The 17,125-nt window shown below is 34.4% G+C and overlaps 1 protein-coding gene across 1 annotated transcript; it reads left to right on the top strand.

Annotated features, from left to right (window-relative positions):
* The first annotated feature begins 778 nt into the window (after window positions 1-778).
* Window positions 779-2,513, top strand: LOC140834066 (zinc transporter 2). Its single transcript, XM_073198684.1, has 2 exons — window positions 779-1,478; window positions 1,871-2,513. Exons 1-2 carry the CDS (start codon window positions 845-847, stop codon window positions 2,260-2,262), a joined length of 1,026 nt encoding a protein of 341 aa, XP_073054785.1. The 5' UTR covers window positions 779-844; the 3' UTR covers window positions 2,263-2,513.
* The last annotated feature ends 14,612 nt before the right edge of the window (window positions 2,514-17,125 follow it).

Below are 17,125 nucleotides of genomic sequence, written 5' to 3'. Positions count from 1 at the left end.
GTTATTATTTTTTTGTTGTTTTACAATTCTGGTAATTTTTATGATGTAATGCATCATATTTGAAGTCCATATTTCCAGTGTCACGTATTAGCATGCTCGATAATAAATAGCAAAAATTATCGAAAACTGAAGCATATATGATTAAAACCTAATTTTGATAATACAGAATATCATAATCGTAAAACGATAAATGTATTGAATCAAAATTGATATTTATAAAAAAAAATGATGATAAATTAATCTGATGATAAGCTCACGAGCTATATGATATTGAATAAATTATTGCAATATTATCTGCTAATATTAACATAAAATATTATGAGTGAGTCTAACGTGAGACCTTCTCACGGATCATAATCTGTGAAACGGGTTAACCCTATCCATATTCACAATAAAAAGTAATACTCTTAGCATGAAAAGTAATACTTTTTCATGGTTAACCCAAATAAGAGATCCGTCTCACAAATACGATCCGTGAGATCGTCTCACACAAGTTTTTGCCAATATTATTAGCTCACCAAATACGTTCCACTAACAAACAAGATTTTTAGATTAATCATTTATACATGTGAACTGCCATTACTATTATTTTTATTGGTATAGGTCAGTGGTGTAAATTACAAGATATATATATATATATATATACACACACCCTACCTTGTGTTTCTTTTGTAGTACAACGTTGTAAAAGTCAATATAATTCTTGTACTGCAAAATTACGACATTAAACTATATTAATCCGAAGTAGTACTGACCACATAAAAGGTAATTAATTCTCGTATTTTATGATCAATCATCCAAAAATCATTGTTCTAAATTTGTCAAAGAAACTCTGAAGTTCATCATGGCTTCCATAAAATTTTCGAGGTCAATTTTCTTGATCACATTCTTAGTCATCGTGTTGCTACAGTGTCACAGAATCAAGGGTCACGGTGGTAGTGATGATCATGATGACGAAGACACCATGGATTCCGCCTCGGACAGCGGCGGTGGAAGTCTGCACTCGAAAGGGTTGATTCTGGTGAAGGTTTGGTGCCTTATCATCCTCTTTGTGAGCACATTCGCCGGCGGTATTTCTCCCTACTTCTACAGATGGAACGAGAGTTTTCTCCTGCTGGGGACTCAGTTTGCCGGCGGGGTTTTCTTGGGCACGTCGTTGATGCATTTCTTGAGTGATTCGACTGAGACATTCGGCGATCTCACGTCGAAGAGTTACCCGTTCTCGTTCATGCTGGCCTCTGCGGGTTATCTGCTGACCATGCTGGGTGACTGTGTGATTGTTTACGCGACAAGTGGTGGAGAAAGGGAGGCTAGGGTGGAGGTCGAGAGCGGCAGAGCGGTGGAGGAAGGCGGCAAAGAGGCGGCACATGCAACGGACCCGGTTTTCTTGAGGACCACTTCTCTGGGAGACTCCATACTTCTTATACTGGCTCTGTGCTTCCACTCTGTTTTTGAGGGCATCGCTGTCGGAGTCGCAGGTAAATCGATTTCTTCTTTTGCAAATAGTGCAGCAAGTTTGCAATCAAGGTTATTGGAGGAAAAACCAAAATTGAAACAATTCTCTAATTTCTAGCTCAAATTATCAACTACTTTCGTATATTATATTGAAACATAAGAACTAATACACTTTCGTATATTTATTAATAAATTTTCTTGTTGTATAGTATACCGACGAGAACTAGTGGGCTTTTTGCTTTCTTACCATTGTCTGTGGGAATCGTATTGTCCTACGGGTAGAATTATACACATATATTTTTGTCAACGGAAGGTAATAAATAATAAATAAATAAATAAAAGGTCCAAGGAATGTGATCGGATCAAATATTTAACTAATCCAAAAGGCTGACGACCAAAAATGTTGAATTTGTAGATACGAAGGCGGATGCATGGAGAAACCTTTGGACAATTTCACTGCACAAGATATTTGCAGCTATTGCTATGGGGATTGCACTTCTAAAGATGATTCCGAAGAGACCCTTATTAGCAACAATTGCTTACTCGTTCGCTTTTGCTGTTTCAAGCCCGGTTGGGGTTGGGATAGGGATTGCACTCGATGCCACTACACAAGGACGAGCGGCAGACTGGGTTTACGCTATTTCGATGGGACTTGCTTGTGGAATTTTCGTGTATGTAGCCATTAATCATCTCATGGCAAAGGGATTCAAGCCGCAGAAAAATTGTTACTTCGACACCCCGTTTTTCAAGTTCTTCGCGGTGCTGCTCGGTGTGGGGGTGATAGCCGTGGTGATGATATGGGATTAGCCTGACTTTATGATGAGGGTTTTCGTGACCTTCCCATTTCTTAGCTTGATCAAAATATGTATCATTGTTTGCTGACAGAAGTTCGTATTTTAAAAGGATTTTGCACGAGGAAAATAGATGAACATAATTATAATTGTGTATTTACAAAAGATCTTCATTTTCTTGAAAACGTGTTTAAATAATTTAAAGTGATTCGATGTGTATGATAAAGATTTTGTGCGTCTGTTCGTTCTCATATGGAACTTGTGCTGCATTAATTAGAATCCAAGTTCAATCGCATCAAATTATCTCCATCTCAATATCACTATTTTCTCACATAAATCTGGAGTAGGATCAGCTAAGTTAAAGATTTAGATCGAAGCGAACAGACGCGTATTGTGTTGGTAAGATCAGAGGATTAATCGTCTCGTTTCCATATTCGACATCTGTTTCATTAAATAATAAGTCTGATTAGGGTTAAGTACTTCCAGGATCTGTTTTGAATTATTTTGGGGTCCCGAATGATGTAACTAAGAGGCATTCGGTAGACTGAAGAAACAAGAACAACAAGATTTATGCGGTTAGACTAATTCGACCTACGTAAATCTCGGGAGAGCAACTATTCTTATTAACTCTTCAAACAAGTTTCAGAATTTACAACAGAGAATCTCTCAGTGCACAATTGCAGGGAATTTAGTCACACTTCCTGCCATTCTCTCCTATATTTCACCCAATTCTCTTACCTTTTTCGCTAATGAAAATTCAGATAGTAGATGAAACTCTCTCACATGCATTCAACTGATCTCTCTTATTTAATGTTTCGGGGGTGGCGTCTGGAGATATAAATATGAAATAAAGAATAAAATTAGACACAAATATTTACGTGGAAAACCCATAAAAATTATTAGGGTAAAAAAACGGGCAAAATAAAAAAATTTCACCATAATATTTTATGGTGTACAACTGATCACTGTGTTTCTAATGAGAACACACACTCTCTAATAAAGGAGAAAGCTATCTGATCAATATTATAGAAACAATAGGAGAAAGAAGAAAACTCAAGAATATGATGAATTGCTTGAGAATGAGATGATCTGAAGGCTGAAGCGCAAAATGAAGCACCTATTTATAGGAACATGGCTCTGTTTGAATGAAGGAAAATTTTGCTTCGTTCAAATTTTGCACGTTTCTCTTCAATCAATTGGTACCAAAATTTGACAATCAGTATTCCACCAACCTAATAATTAATGTGTTCCTATTTTATCTTGCCAACTTGATCCTTCTTGTCTGACATTTCTCACACTTGTAGATTTAATTGAGTATCAAACATATCTATATATCTTTTCATTCTTTCCATTCACTGCTACTTAAGTTTCTGCTAGATAACTTGAGAATCTACATCACTCAAACTTATCACTGGTCACTGTCTTGATCAGAACATCAATTATGTTATATTTTGTATGGATCTTATGCATATCCACACTTCATTCCTCCACTATTTCTCGAACAAAGTGAAATTGGACTCCAATGTGTTGAATTCTGGAATGAAGGCTAGATTTCTTGTTATTACAAAACACTTTGACTATCACAAAAAAAAACATTATCTTGTTTGTGATCGACCTCCTCAATAACATTTTAATCCACATTGTCTTCTTGCAAGCTTGAGTAGCTGTCATGTATCCTGTCTCTGTTGTAGATAATGCAACAACTGTTTGCAGTTTTGAAACCCAAATTACTGCTCCCCTGTAAGTGTAAACACATAATCAAGAGTAGATTTTGTCTTATCAGGATTACATGCATAATCTGAATCGAGATAGCTCCTGAGTGTAAAATCTGATCCTCCAAAACATAATGCAACATTTGTGGTACCCTTAGTATATCTAAGGATCATCTTAACCGTATTCTAATGCCCTCGTCCAAGATTCGCCATATACTGACTAATTGCTCCCATTGCTTGCGCTATGTCTAGTCTTGTACAGATCATGACAAACATAAACTTCTCATGGATAATATATATGGTACTCGGGACATCTCCATCTTCTCTGCTTCATTGCTAGGACACATCTCAGAGGATAACTTGAAGTTAACAGAAAGATGAGTCAAATTGGCTTCTATCTTGCATGTTGAAGCGTTGCAAGACTTTCAAATAATTTTTCTGAGAAAGCCAAATATATATGTTACTTTTGTCTATGTGAACTTGCATTACTAGAATCTTGTTTGTTAGTATCAAGTTCTTCATATCAAATTCCCTAGCCAACTATGTTTTTAATTCTTTGACAATAACTTTTTTGGGGCCTACTACCAACATGTCGTCCACATACAACAGAAAAATGATATAATCATCACCAGACCTCTTGAAATATGTACACGGGTCTACATTTAGTATGTTGTATCCAATGCTCATGATATAGGAATCAAATCTCTTGTACCAACATCTCGTCGCTTATTTGAGACCGTACAAAGATTTGTTCACCCTACAAACCAAGTTCTCTTTGTCTTTTTCCTCAAAACCTTTTGGCTGGAGCATATAGATTTCTTATTCAAGATATCCATGAAAAAATGTCGTTTTCATATCTAGCTGTTCTAGATATAGGTCAAACACAGCACATAATACTAACACTACACTGACTATCGTAAGCCGAACCACATGAAAAAATATCTCATTGAAGTCAATGCCTTCTTTTTTAACATATCTTTTTATCACCAATCTAACACGATACCGATCCACTTGGTTATTGTCATCACGCTTGATCTTATAAACCTATCTGTTACCAACGACTTTCCTCCCTTGTGGTATCTGTCTAATGCCTCCAATTCTTCTATAATTGTTGTCATCTACATGGATACATCCGATATTTGAGTAGCATAATGGAAACTCGATGGCTTACCATCCTCTGTTAAGAGACAATATGCAATATTGCTTTAAATAACATAATCTGAGAAACAACCTGGTTGTCTTCAGTCTCGAGTTGACTCCATCATAATAAAAACCTAAGACTCAACATAATTTTGTTCCTCATGCTCCGACACTGCTTCACAAGAAATTTGATTTTCACATGTCGTATTTTCCACCTGAAATGTAGTAGTTTCTGAATTCAGTGTGCATTTGTATGTCTTTACTATATCTTCCTCGAAGTTAACAACCTTGCTGATGACAAGCTTGTCACAGTAAGATCCCACAAGCGAAATCTTTTTACTCCATCAGCATAACTCAAGAAGATACACTTTTAGATTTTGAATCAAACTTCGACCTTTCTTGATCATTGTACAAAACATACACACGATTTCAAATGCATGCAAATGAAAATAATCAGTTGACTTCCCAGTCCACATCTCCATCGCAGTCTTCATATTAATTGCCACTCGAGGAGAACGATTGATGATATAACAGCAATTTTGACCGCTTCTGTCCAAAATGACTTGGCTAGACCCGCAGTTCTGAACATAGCTCTTGTTTTGTCCAAAAAACGTCATGTTCATCCGCTCCATCACTTCATTTTTTTTGAGGTGTGTAAGCCTTCATGAACTGTCTTTTGATGCCCTCATGTTGACAAAATGCATCAAATTCCTCACTGTTTTATTCTTTTCCATACTTGATTTTATTTTCACAATCAAGTTCAACCCGCGATTTGAAATCTTTGAAGACCAAAAAAATATCTATTTTTTTTTTCATTGGATAGACCCAATATCTCATAGAGAAATCATAATTGAACGAGACAAATTATTTTGCTCCTCCTAGGGATACAACCAGTGCTTGCCAAACATCCAAATGAATCAGGTCCAATATGATTTTGTTTTTGGCAGTAGATGTGTCAAACTTTAATCTATTTTGTTCACTGGTAACATGATGCTCACAAAAGTGTCATACTTTTGTAAGCTCCGACAACAACTTTCGTTCAGAGAGAATTTTCAATCCTCTTTCCGACATATGTCAGATTTTTCTTTTCCATAACACTGTTAATTCTTCTTTGAACCAATCGATGGAACTACTAGTTCCGTCTCTTTGTGTGTTTCTCCCAAAAGTACATACAGATTTACCGCAACAATTAATTTACTGGTTCTTGAAGCACTATCAATGATACCTAGGAGATCATGAGGCGATAATACTAGATGTTCTTACCATGATCTGATGGAGCAATCAGGCTTGAGTTTTGATATTGTTGATCAAGGAGTTGATAAAAAGAATGATGGTTATTAGTGTACGCCTGAATAAAAATAAATGTTATCCTGAATCACATGAAGTTGTGAACCAACAACTAGTTGTATTTTTAACTATTGAGAGTCACACACATATTGAATTATGTATTCCTGTTGAGATAGCCAAAATCATGGAGTTGAATTTGGCGAGTGTAGTTGATGGAGATCAAATAGATTGATCGTATATGAGTTTATAAGTGTGTTATATATTTAGAAGTTGTGAAAGTTAGCTTGACTGCTAATTTAGTAAGGAGAACACAACTGCCTAATTTAGTGAAAAAGTTTCAAAATAAAAAACTGCTAAAAAAGAATAGTGAAAAATTTTGGTTTTTGAAATTTTTGTTTTTCATGATAAAAACTAGTTTTTTACTTTCGTCACATTAGTAATATCAAATCTTCGATTGGGATTATAATAAATCCAAAATCGTAAAATGTTTAATTGTTAAACATGTAATATTCTAGTCAAGAGTGAGTCTCATGTGAGACCGTCTCACGGATCCTAATCTGTAAGACGGGTCAACCCTAACCATATCCATAATAAAAAGTAATACTCTTAGCATAAAAAATAATACTTTTTCATGGATAACCCAAATAAGAGATCCGTCTCATAAATACGACCCGTGAGACCGTCTAACACAAGTTTTTGCCTCTAGTCAAATGTTGACTAATGGATTATCACCATTACAAAATACCGTAGAGTATTCTGAAGAAATCTAGAATTAATCAATTAAATAAATAATAGTTATTTGATTAAATCGTGTATTTTCAAAAGTTGAGAAAATAATAATTGGTTTTTTAATTATATTATGAGTGGTAAAAAAATTGAAATGCTACATAGTTGTTTAATCATCTTATGTTGTCAAAAGTTGAAAACTCCATACGACATATTTGACCAAGACTAAAGCACATGATATTCAAGTGTTATAAGAGGATTAAGATTTATTATGGAGATATTAGTAAATATTTACAATTAATAATTGATTATTACATATACATAACAAAAGAAAAATACATGCCATGATTTTGTTTCACACAAAAAATTGTCCCTCCCTTAGTTTGACAAGAACACAATCGATCACTCCCTTCCACATCACAGTTGTGCACCGACGCTGATTGCCACCATAGCCGCCATTGCCCTGCCAGAGTTAACCAATTCCGACGATCTAATCTCAATGCTAACTTCTTCTATTTTTCTAGTTCAAATTAGAAGATGAATATAGCTTTCAATCGTGGATCTAATTAAGATATTAAAAAACTACGATAGTTCCAGTTGATCGTTCACAGGGATTACAAGAAGAACTATATCCGCTTAAAATCTGAAATAGTTTGGTATCCAGATTTAGAACCTAAAGATAAAACTATAAAACATCCTATTTTTGGGATTTGAATAATGTGACACCCCCATGAATTAATTTCTTTGAAAAATTTCAAACTTCACTACGTCTTGGGTGCGAGAAAACGATATTCTAATAGTGATATCAAATCCTAGGTTCTCGTTGGTATGATTCATATTTTTTAAATAACGTTGAGTTAAATATTTTTAACTACGTTTCAAATTCCAAAAAATTGCAGCCTATGAAAATATTTTCTAAACAAAGGTATGTGTGCAGCTGCCCAATACAGTTTTTTTTTTTAAATAAAATATTGCATGAGCATGGTTGTTCGCATAGTCATGCCGACCCAAGCAGCATGCGCGCATGGGATAGGGCTGCCCAATATGGTATCGGGAAATACCTATCCACAAACTCAATAGGGTGATTTTATGATTTTTTTTTTGAAAAATTATTAGTCGAATTTATATTTTGTGAAATTTTGACAATTTTATCCTTAAGATTTTTTTTTTGATGAAATTATAAAATTTTCTTATAAAATAAATAATTAAAATTTGATTTTTATTATGTTGGGTTATGCGTGCATGAGTGAGAGTAGTACTAAGATATATGATCTCCTGAGAAGTTCTCATGCGTCAAACTTTTGAAGTTGCGCCGCTTGATCTGATTGGCTAAATGGATCGTAAAAGAATGAAATCAGATCTTAACGGCTAATATTGTCTCTGCTGTGGATAGGGCCGACGGTAGGAAAATGATAAGACGGATCTCTAAGAGATATGAGACAGCACAGCAGATAGACATGCACTTCTCCGGACTCATGGGCCTAACAGCCCGACCCATTAGCACCCAAGTAGGTGCACTCTGCGCTACCACAAGTATAAGAAAATAAAGTTACGTCTTGACTAACAACTATAATATTTGGCCTAGTGATAAGCGTTTGATCATAACATACTATTCATAGTAAAAGGTGTTTTACATGGAATTCTAATTATCAATAAAATAATCGGATAATTGAGTGAAAGTAATTTTTCAATTTATTAATTTATTTTTATTTATGAAGGTTAGTGATAAATTTACAAGATGCATTATTTAAGTATTTGATATTTTGTTTTTATATAATATATGTTGGATTTCATGTTCGCAATCTTGATTTTGATATTAACAAAACTTGTTATTGTGTTTCTAACATATTTACTCAAGTGTGAAGTTGCAAACACAAGAAACAAGTTGAAACTGAATTCTGCACAAACTGAATTTCTGGCAAGCTTTGGTGTTTTGATGATATCTCTCAACTGGATGATCCAAATGACAATCCGCCAGCTCGAGTGATCATAAAACGCAATTTGGAACAAGTTGCATCTCACGTCAGTTGGACAAAATCAGATGTTATCATGGTCTAACTGATCGCTCAATTACCGAACTGATCACACGAAAATAGCAATCAGTTGGGTTTGAGTAGCTGCGGTATTTTGGTCATATCTCTCAGCTCGTTTATCGAAATGAAGCGATTCACTATGCGTTGGAAAGATAAGACAATTATATACAAATCATCTTCATAAGTCAAAGTCTGAATCGAAGCTTAAGATGCTGATAAAGGACGATGAAATTACTGGTTCTGCACAAACTGAAATCAGCTAGGCTGATTTCAGCACACCAGCTGAAACTGAACTGAACTAAACCAAACCAACTGAACCAGTTGAACTTAACTGAACCAGCAGCTGACCAACTGAACTGAACTGAACCAGCTGCTGACCAGTTCAACTGAACGACCAGTTGAATTGACCAGTTGACCAGAGTTGACCAGTCGGGAAAATGCCCAGCAAGCTGAATTTGACCGTTGCAATTTCAGAAACAGTACAGAAACTTTCCAAACGGTCATATTATTGTGTCTAACGTATATATCATTGTTGGGGCTTATAAATACAACATCTTGAATATCAAACAAGAGCTTTTTAAAAGGATTCAAAGCATAGGCAGTTAGCATGAAGAAATCAGCTAGTTGAGAGCACAAGTCCTAGTGTGAGAATACATTTGAGATGTACACTGTAACTGATAAAATTCCTCACACACAATCACTCACACACTACAAAAAAAAGTGTCTATAGAAACGGTTTTTTTCAATTTTAAGATCGGTTTTTAACCGCTCCAGCCTTTGTACCACCGGTTGCAAAAGCGCTCCTCTTATCTATGACCTTATAGCTTATAGAAGCGGTTTATTTAACCGTTGGTATAAGTTGAAAAACCGTCGCCGACAAAATTAGCGACGGTATATGATAAACCGTCGCCGACAAAATTAGCGACGGTTATGCAAAACCGTCGCTATGTAACGACACATTATAATACCGTCGTCTACAAATTTAGCGACGGAACTTTAAAACCGTCGCAACTACTAGCGACGACATGTTCATATATTCTGTCGCTAACTTAGCGACGGGTTAAATATGATTTCCGTAGCTAATATTTTCAATAAAATAAAAAAAAATTTAACAAAGCTAAAAAAACTTACAATATTAATATGATAAGATAATTTTTAATACTAACTACTACTTAAAAAATTACTAAAAATTAAAGAGAAAAAATTTATATTAAATCTTAAAAATTTACTAAAAATTAAAGAGAAAAAATTTATATTAAATCTAAACTAAAATCTTGTAAAAAAATTTTATTGTTGTGAAATGGTAAAATTGTATAAAAGAGAAAAATTTTAAGTGTTGTGAAGGAAGGAAAAAGAACAACAAAATTTAATGTACAAAAGAGCTATAATTTACCAAAAATTTAAAGTTTCATATCATATACTCCCAAAAATAAGCAACAACAATCTGAACCACTAGCAATGAAATAATAATCTACAACAAATTTACAGAATAAATAAAAATATTCAGTACAAAGGAAGGGTAAGAAAGTGGTGCCCGAGTGGAGGTATTTATAGAAAAATCGGCGACGGTTAAGGAAGTAACCGTCGCTATTAGCGACGGTTAAGAGGAACACTGTCGTTATTATGGCGGTTTTTTGAAAATTTAAATTTAGCGACGGTTTAACTGATGATTGTCGCTATATTTAGCAACGGTAAAATTATAACCGTCGCTAATATTAGCGACGGGTTTAATGAAAGAGTCGCTAAATGAATACATGCGACGGTTGTATTCTACCCGTCGCAATATGTGGCGACAGTTTAGTAATACCGTCGCTATATTTAGCGACGGTTTCGTATACCGGTCGCTAAATATCGCGACGGGCATTATTCAAACTGTCGCATTGTTGATTAAGCGACGGTTTCTATGAAACCGTCGCAAATTGTAGCGACAGTTATCCCATAAACCGTCGCTACATATTTTCAATACGGTTTATAAAAGTTTTTAATAGGTGCAATTTTCATATCAATCCTAAAAAAAGAGCTATAAGGGCGGTTCACAACACCGATTTTATGAAACCACTGTTAAAAATATTCAATTAGAGTAGTTTCAAGAATGGTTCTAATAGTTAAATCAATAGGAGCAATTGATAGCAGCGGTTGATACAAATCGGTACTAAAAATTGCGCAATTAAAGCGGTAATGCGACCACTCCTAAAAGTAAGGAAATAGAAACGGTTTAAGTAAAACTGATTTTATTGTTCAGTTTCCACGAGCAGTTTTAGAAGTGCTCCTCAAAAACCGCTTCTGTAAACACTTTTTTTTGTAGTGACACTTATACAAGAGAGTTGAACTTCAAAGATTAGTTAAGTGAGTCTTGCACAAAGACAATAAACTTGTGTATGTAGTCTTTGCATATGAGATATTAAACAATATGCTGATTGTGAGGTGCTGCCTACAATCTTGAGTGCTAGGAGTTCAGTTTAGGCAGCGAGTAAGTCCTAGCTGAATGGGTTTGTACAAAGAGTTGTATAAATCAAAGTCTTCTGGTGGATCTTTCCCAAGGGGAAGAAGGGGTGACGTAGGAGTGTTTGAAATCTCCGAACATCCATAAACAAATTCGTGTCTATTTGTTTATTGCATTTACTTATTATTTCAATTGTTTTAAAGATGCATTGCTGAAGAATTTTATGTATTCTTCAAATACAAAATATTGCATACCATTTGATAAAATGCTTCAACTAAAATATTTTTACTCATTCAACTTGCATATATTTTAAATGGTTTACAAAATATTTAATCGGTTTCTACGAAGGCTTATTTCGAGTATTTTTCGATTGATTTGAACACCAAGCTCGATTTAATTCATCGGTGTTCAATATTTCAAGAACCGAGCTATTGTAGCTTAACTATTACTTTCCTAACCGATCCCATCAATATATGATATAATATGATATAAGGATGATCGAGAATATGACCAATGTGCTAGTGTATGCTAGGATATTTTACATTGTTAGTATTTTTAATCATTTGATAATTATTAAAGTGAGCCTGTTTGTGGCCGTTCATATCCCATAAATTTATATCTCAATGTTCCACAAAAAATTAATATAAATATTAGATTTAGTGAAAAATCAAGATTTGAAGATGGTGAGACTAGATCCTTGAGAATTTTGAAGATCAAATACTTGTAAAATATGAAATTTTATGTAACATTGCATTTGCATCCCTGCATTTACCTAGATGTTGGACCTTGGATCTATGTCCGGCTCTCATGAATTAAATATCTCTCGATTATCAATCATTCTTTATTATTTATAATGCACGTGATATATTATAAATAATCAGTATGTGTTTCTTATTATTATAATAACAATATTTGCATGAATCTGACAAACATGAAAATAGATATGGCATGAGATTTTAAATTAATAATGAGACAAATTTTAGAAATTAAAAATCCTTCATTTTTTACAAGATTCAAAATTTATATAAAGCAATAAAAATAAAATTAAGAAGAGCTTAGATTTTTCTTGCCTTCCATCAAGAATGGTTGCAAAATAAATGATATATGCGATCAGTGTCTGGCTCATAACATTTGGGAGGTCTGGACTCCGGAAATTTGTGATTTTCACTGAAATACTTGATTTGAATTACGTGAAATTCTCATGAATCATATTATTGGGTGATCTCATGGCGAACATCCACTAGGATTTGACGTTGATGGGTCGATCTCGAAACATGAAGATAAAAGGCAACATACTATTGAGATCTCATCCAATGTGAGACAGATTACGTGTGGGTTTCAAAGGGTTGCAATTAGACTATACTTTTTGGAAATTTTGATTGACTTATATTATTTAGGATCACAATTTAGCAATTAGGTCTTGTGTACTAATTAAAAAATTACAATTTCACATTTTCATCAGAGGACGATGAAAATGTCAAAATAGTGTGAGGTAATTCATAAAAAATCTGTATTTTATGTCTTATAAAATATTTTAAAATAGTAAATTATGTTTATCATGTTTTAATTTTCAATATATTTACGATGTTGTCCGAAATCCTTTACTGTTATACTCGATCAAAACAAACTAATCAGACTAAACTATCATGATTGGCTAATAAATTTAAATTTATTTTTAATTCGAAGAAATTAGAGCAAGTTCTCACTAAAGCTTTTCCAAAAGAGGCAGCTGCAAATGACATTGCTGAAAAATTGGCCAAAATTGACAAATGATGGGACCATGACTTGCAATTTAAGAGCTATATGTTATCTCTATGTCAAACGATTTGCAGATGTGTTTTAAAGATGTTGTAAATGCTGCTAACATTTAAGGTCACATACAAGAGTTTTACGGTGTACAAACACGTCCACTATGACATGATGCTGTCATGTCAAAGAGCTCATGACAACACACTTCGAGAAACACCCATTCCTAAAATACTAGTACTCACTCCACCAAAATCCAGTCGAAATAGTACACACTTCAAGGAGAACTGAAAGGTTCTCAAGGCCACCTAAGAGGATGAGCCTAATTCTCGAAGAGGGACAAGATGATCTCATACCTGGATGTGATCCAAGAAACTTCAAAGAAGCAATATCTGATGCCGATTCATCCAAATGGCTTGAATCCATACAATTCAAGATGGACTCCATGTATTCGAAAAAATTAAGGTCCTTAGTAGATCCTCCCAAGAGAATTGTTCACATATGATGCAAATGGATTTACAAAAGAAACTTGGGAGATGGGAAGATAGTGACCTTCAATGCCACATTGCAAAATAATATACTCAAAGGAAAGGATTGACTATGAAGAAACATTTTCTCTAGTCACAATGTTCAAGTTCATTAGGATATTGCTAGCTATATCACCATTGCATGACTATGAAATATGATAGATTGATGGAAATACAATGTTCCTTAATGGTGATATTATGGAAAAAGATTTACTTATCTTAGCTTGAGGATTCACATCAGTGGGAAGTGAGAAAAAATTATGAAACCTTCATAAATCTATTTATGGACCGAAACAGACATCGAGGAGTTGGAACCTCGGATTCGATAAAACTATCAAAGAGTTTAATTTTGTTAAGAATCTTGAGGAACTATGTGTATATAAGAAGGTTAATGGGAAATCAATGACATTCCTAGTACTTTATATTAATGATATACTACTAATTGAGAATTATGTAAGATTGTTGTAATCAACTAAAGTATTGTTAGTTAGTAAATTCTCTATGAAGGATATGAGTGAAGCATCCTATGTATTAGAGATACAGATCTATAGGGATAGATCAAATAGAATATTAGGTCTCACCCTATTAACTTATATTGATTCCATACTATAGAGATTATCTATGGAGGAGTCCAAGAGATAATATCTGAAAATTTGTCATGGTATAACTCTATTCAAGTCTTTGCACCCTAAGACTGAATAGGAGATAGAAACCATGACATGCATCCCATACGCGCTTGGTATTGGTAGTATTATATATGGTATGGTATCTATTCGACATGATATATCATTTTCACTTACTGTTGCAAGCAGATGTAAGTCAAACCCCATTCCAATGCATTGGAAAGTCGTGAAGGATATTCTTAAGCACTTGAGAAGGACTAAAAATTTGTTTATGGTCTATGGGGGGTGGATAATTAAAATTGTAAGGCTACACTGACTCTAGCTTCCAATCAGATATGTATGATACGAAATTAACATCTAGATTTTTAATCAAGCTTGGTGGTGGTATTGTCTCTGGAAAAAGTTTCAAACAAGAAACCACAACGGATTCAACCACTTAGGCCGAATACATATCTATATCAGCTGCAGAAAAAGAGGTTATTGGATGAGGAAATTCGTCCAAGAGTTGAGCGTATTTTCTAATGGATTTGATCCAGTCTCAGTGTACTGCACAACAATTTTGTCGTTGAGCAAGAAAAGGATCCGAGGTATCATCACTGATCCAAACATATACTGAGGAAATTCCACATCATCCGGGAGATTGTAGGGAGATGAAACATATCAGTAAAGAAACTCTCTTCTGGAGATAACATTGCTGGTACACTTACGAAGCTTCTCCCTAGACCATTGTTTGAGAAGTATCATGAAGCAATGGGTTTGAGATATATGGGTATTTGGCTATATGGAAACTGGGAGATTGTAGAGTTGGTACCTAACGAACTGATTTGTAACTTGGATTTTATTGAATCTTATGTAAAAACAATTTTTATGTTAATAATGTTTTATGATTTTATACGACTATGTTATTTAGTTTATTTGTATACTCATATATACTACATAAATAAATTTCTTGAATATAATATAAGTACCATGAGGTCCACAAGTCACATGGATCATGAAATTCTTTAAGAAATGTATTGTGTATTCTAAATTTGTTTTCAATTGATTCAGCCACCTAAAATGATGATAGAAGTCTCTCAAGCTTGATACTAGCACATATGATATTAACACTATGTTTCATTGGTAAGGGCATTGAGATGTCCAATCATACAAATGAATGATCATATAATGATTGCACCAAACAACCTTTCATCGGACTGTCCAAGTGATTATCACTGATCGAGTAAATTAGTTCGTTGTTATTGTTTTACACCGTGGGTATCGAAGCAAAATTTTAGATGGGTTAATAAATTTAGCCAAAAATATTTCGGTTAGGTTACCAAAAATGAAATTTAAATCTTGTCCATAGAGATTTCAGCGAGTTAATCAGTTCATGTAAGGCTCGAAGATTTAGTTATCATAATCAGATGGATTTGTTGATAATTAAGATGATTGTAGATGTATTTTATTGGACTAGAAAAGAAAGGAAAATGTATAATAAAGATGTGAAAGATAGTCAAAAGAATAAGTAAGGTCGAAGTTAATGCGCACATATGCATGGAAATTCCAGTAGACTCGGCGCACATGCGCGAAGAAAGGCGCGCACATGCGCGAGCAGGCCAGCAGCCTTGGCGCATATGCGCGAGTTTAGTGGCGCATATGCGCGAGTGTGAATTTCTGCCTAGTTGTCGAGACAGTAGGTCTCGCGCATATGCGCGAGTAGTGTCCGCGCATATGCGCGAGACGTGTATTTCAAAGGATTTGCCATGTGTCTTGAACCATGCAATATATATATAAGATTGGCGTCGATTCCTTCTTTATTTCAGCAGAAGGGTTCGAACTTCAGAGGAGATAAGCTTCATTTCTTAGACTTTATAATTGTGATTTTGCAAGATTTAGCAATCCAAAATTAAATCCGACTTCGGTTTTGAACTCCTCTCCGTATTAGCTACAAGGTGACGTACTTTTCTTTCAGTTTCAACATGATTTGAGATATGGTGATTGGGGAAATTGTGAATTACACTAGATTATGTATTCTTGTGATGATTATGAATATATATTCGTAACCGGATCGAAGAACGGATGTCATATGCAATTGTTACAATTTTTATAGCATGTTTAGAACTAAATATGCAGATTTTGGGTACTATGACATGTTTTGGATGAATATTGTATTGGATTATGATTGAGAATAAGATAGTGTTGATATCTGTTGAGAATTTGATTGACCGGTATCGAGAATTACGTCGTTATGCCGTCGAAATGTATTGAGATCACGTAGTGACTTGGATATATGTTGATTTAGATTAGAAATTGATAGAGTGCGTATTCACATTTCCATTTCAGATTCGTATTGGCGACCGTGACAGCGATTCTACGACGAAAGGTATAGTACATGTTTTGTTTGGGGAATCACGACTCAAATGAGATCACATTTGAGTTTCCCAACCAAAATCACATACTTGTTTTATTGTTCATACCTTGATATGATTATGATTGTTATAGATTGGTTTATAGAACTTGTATGCAGATCTTGCTATACTTTGTTTACAGATCGTGTAGCATTGCATTATGCTTGTTTGCAGATTTTGTATTCATGCATTCAGATAGGGCAGTCTGGAGATCAGGCAGACTACTAGATGTTCGGCGATATCTCAGCTTAG

The sequence above is a fragment of the Primulina eburnea genome, chromosome 6 (assembly GCF_022965805.1).
Source record: "Primulina eburnea isolate SZY01 chromosome 6, ASM2296580v1, whole genome shotgun sequence".
In the NCBI taxonomy this organism is placed as follows: Eukaryota; Viridiplantae; Streptophyta; class Magnoliopsida; order Lamiales; family Gesneriaceae; genus Primulina; species Primulina eburnea.
The sequence above is the reverse complement of the archived record's forward strand: the minus strand, read 5'-3'. Positions and strand labels throughout refer to the sequence as shown.

Bases quoted from the DNA above. Each gene is read 5' to 3' on its own strand.
- LOC140834066 (XM_073198684.1), top strand. From the start codon at position 845: ATGGCTTCCATAAAATTTTCGAGGTCAATTTTCTTGATCACATTCTTA. The intron at 1,479-1,870 runs GTAAATCGATTT...TTGAATTTGTAG, and splicing joins CATCGCTGTCGGAGTCGCAG to ATACGAAGGCGGATGCATGG.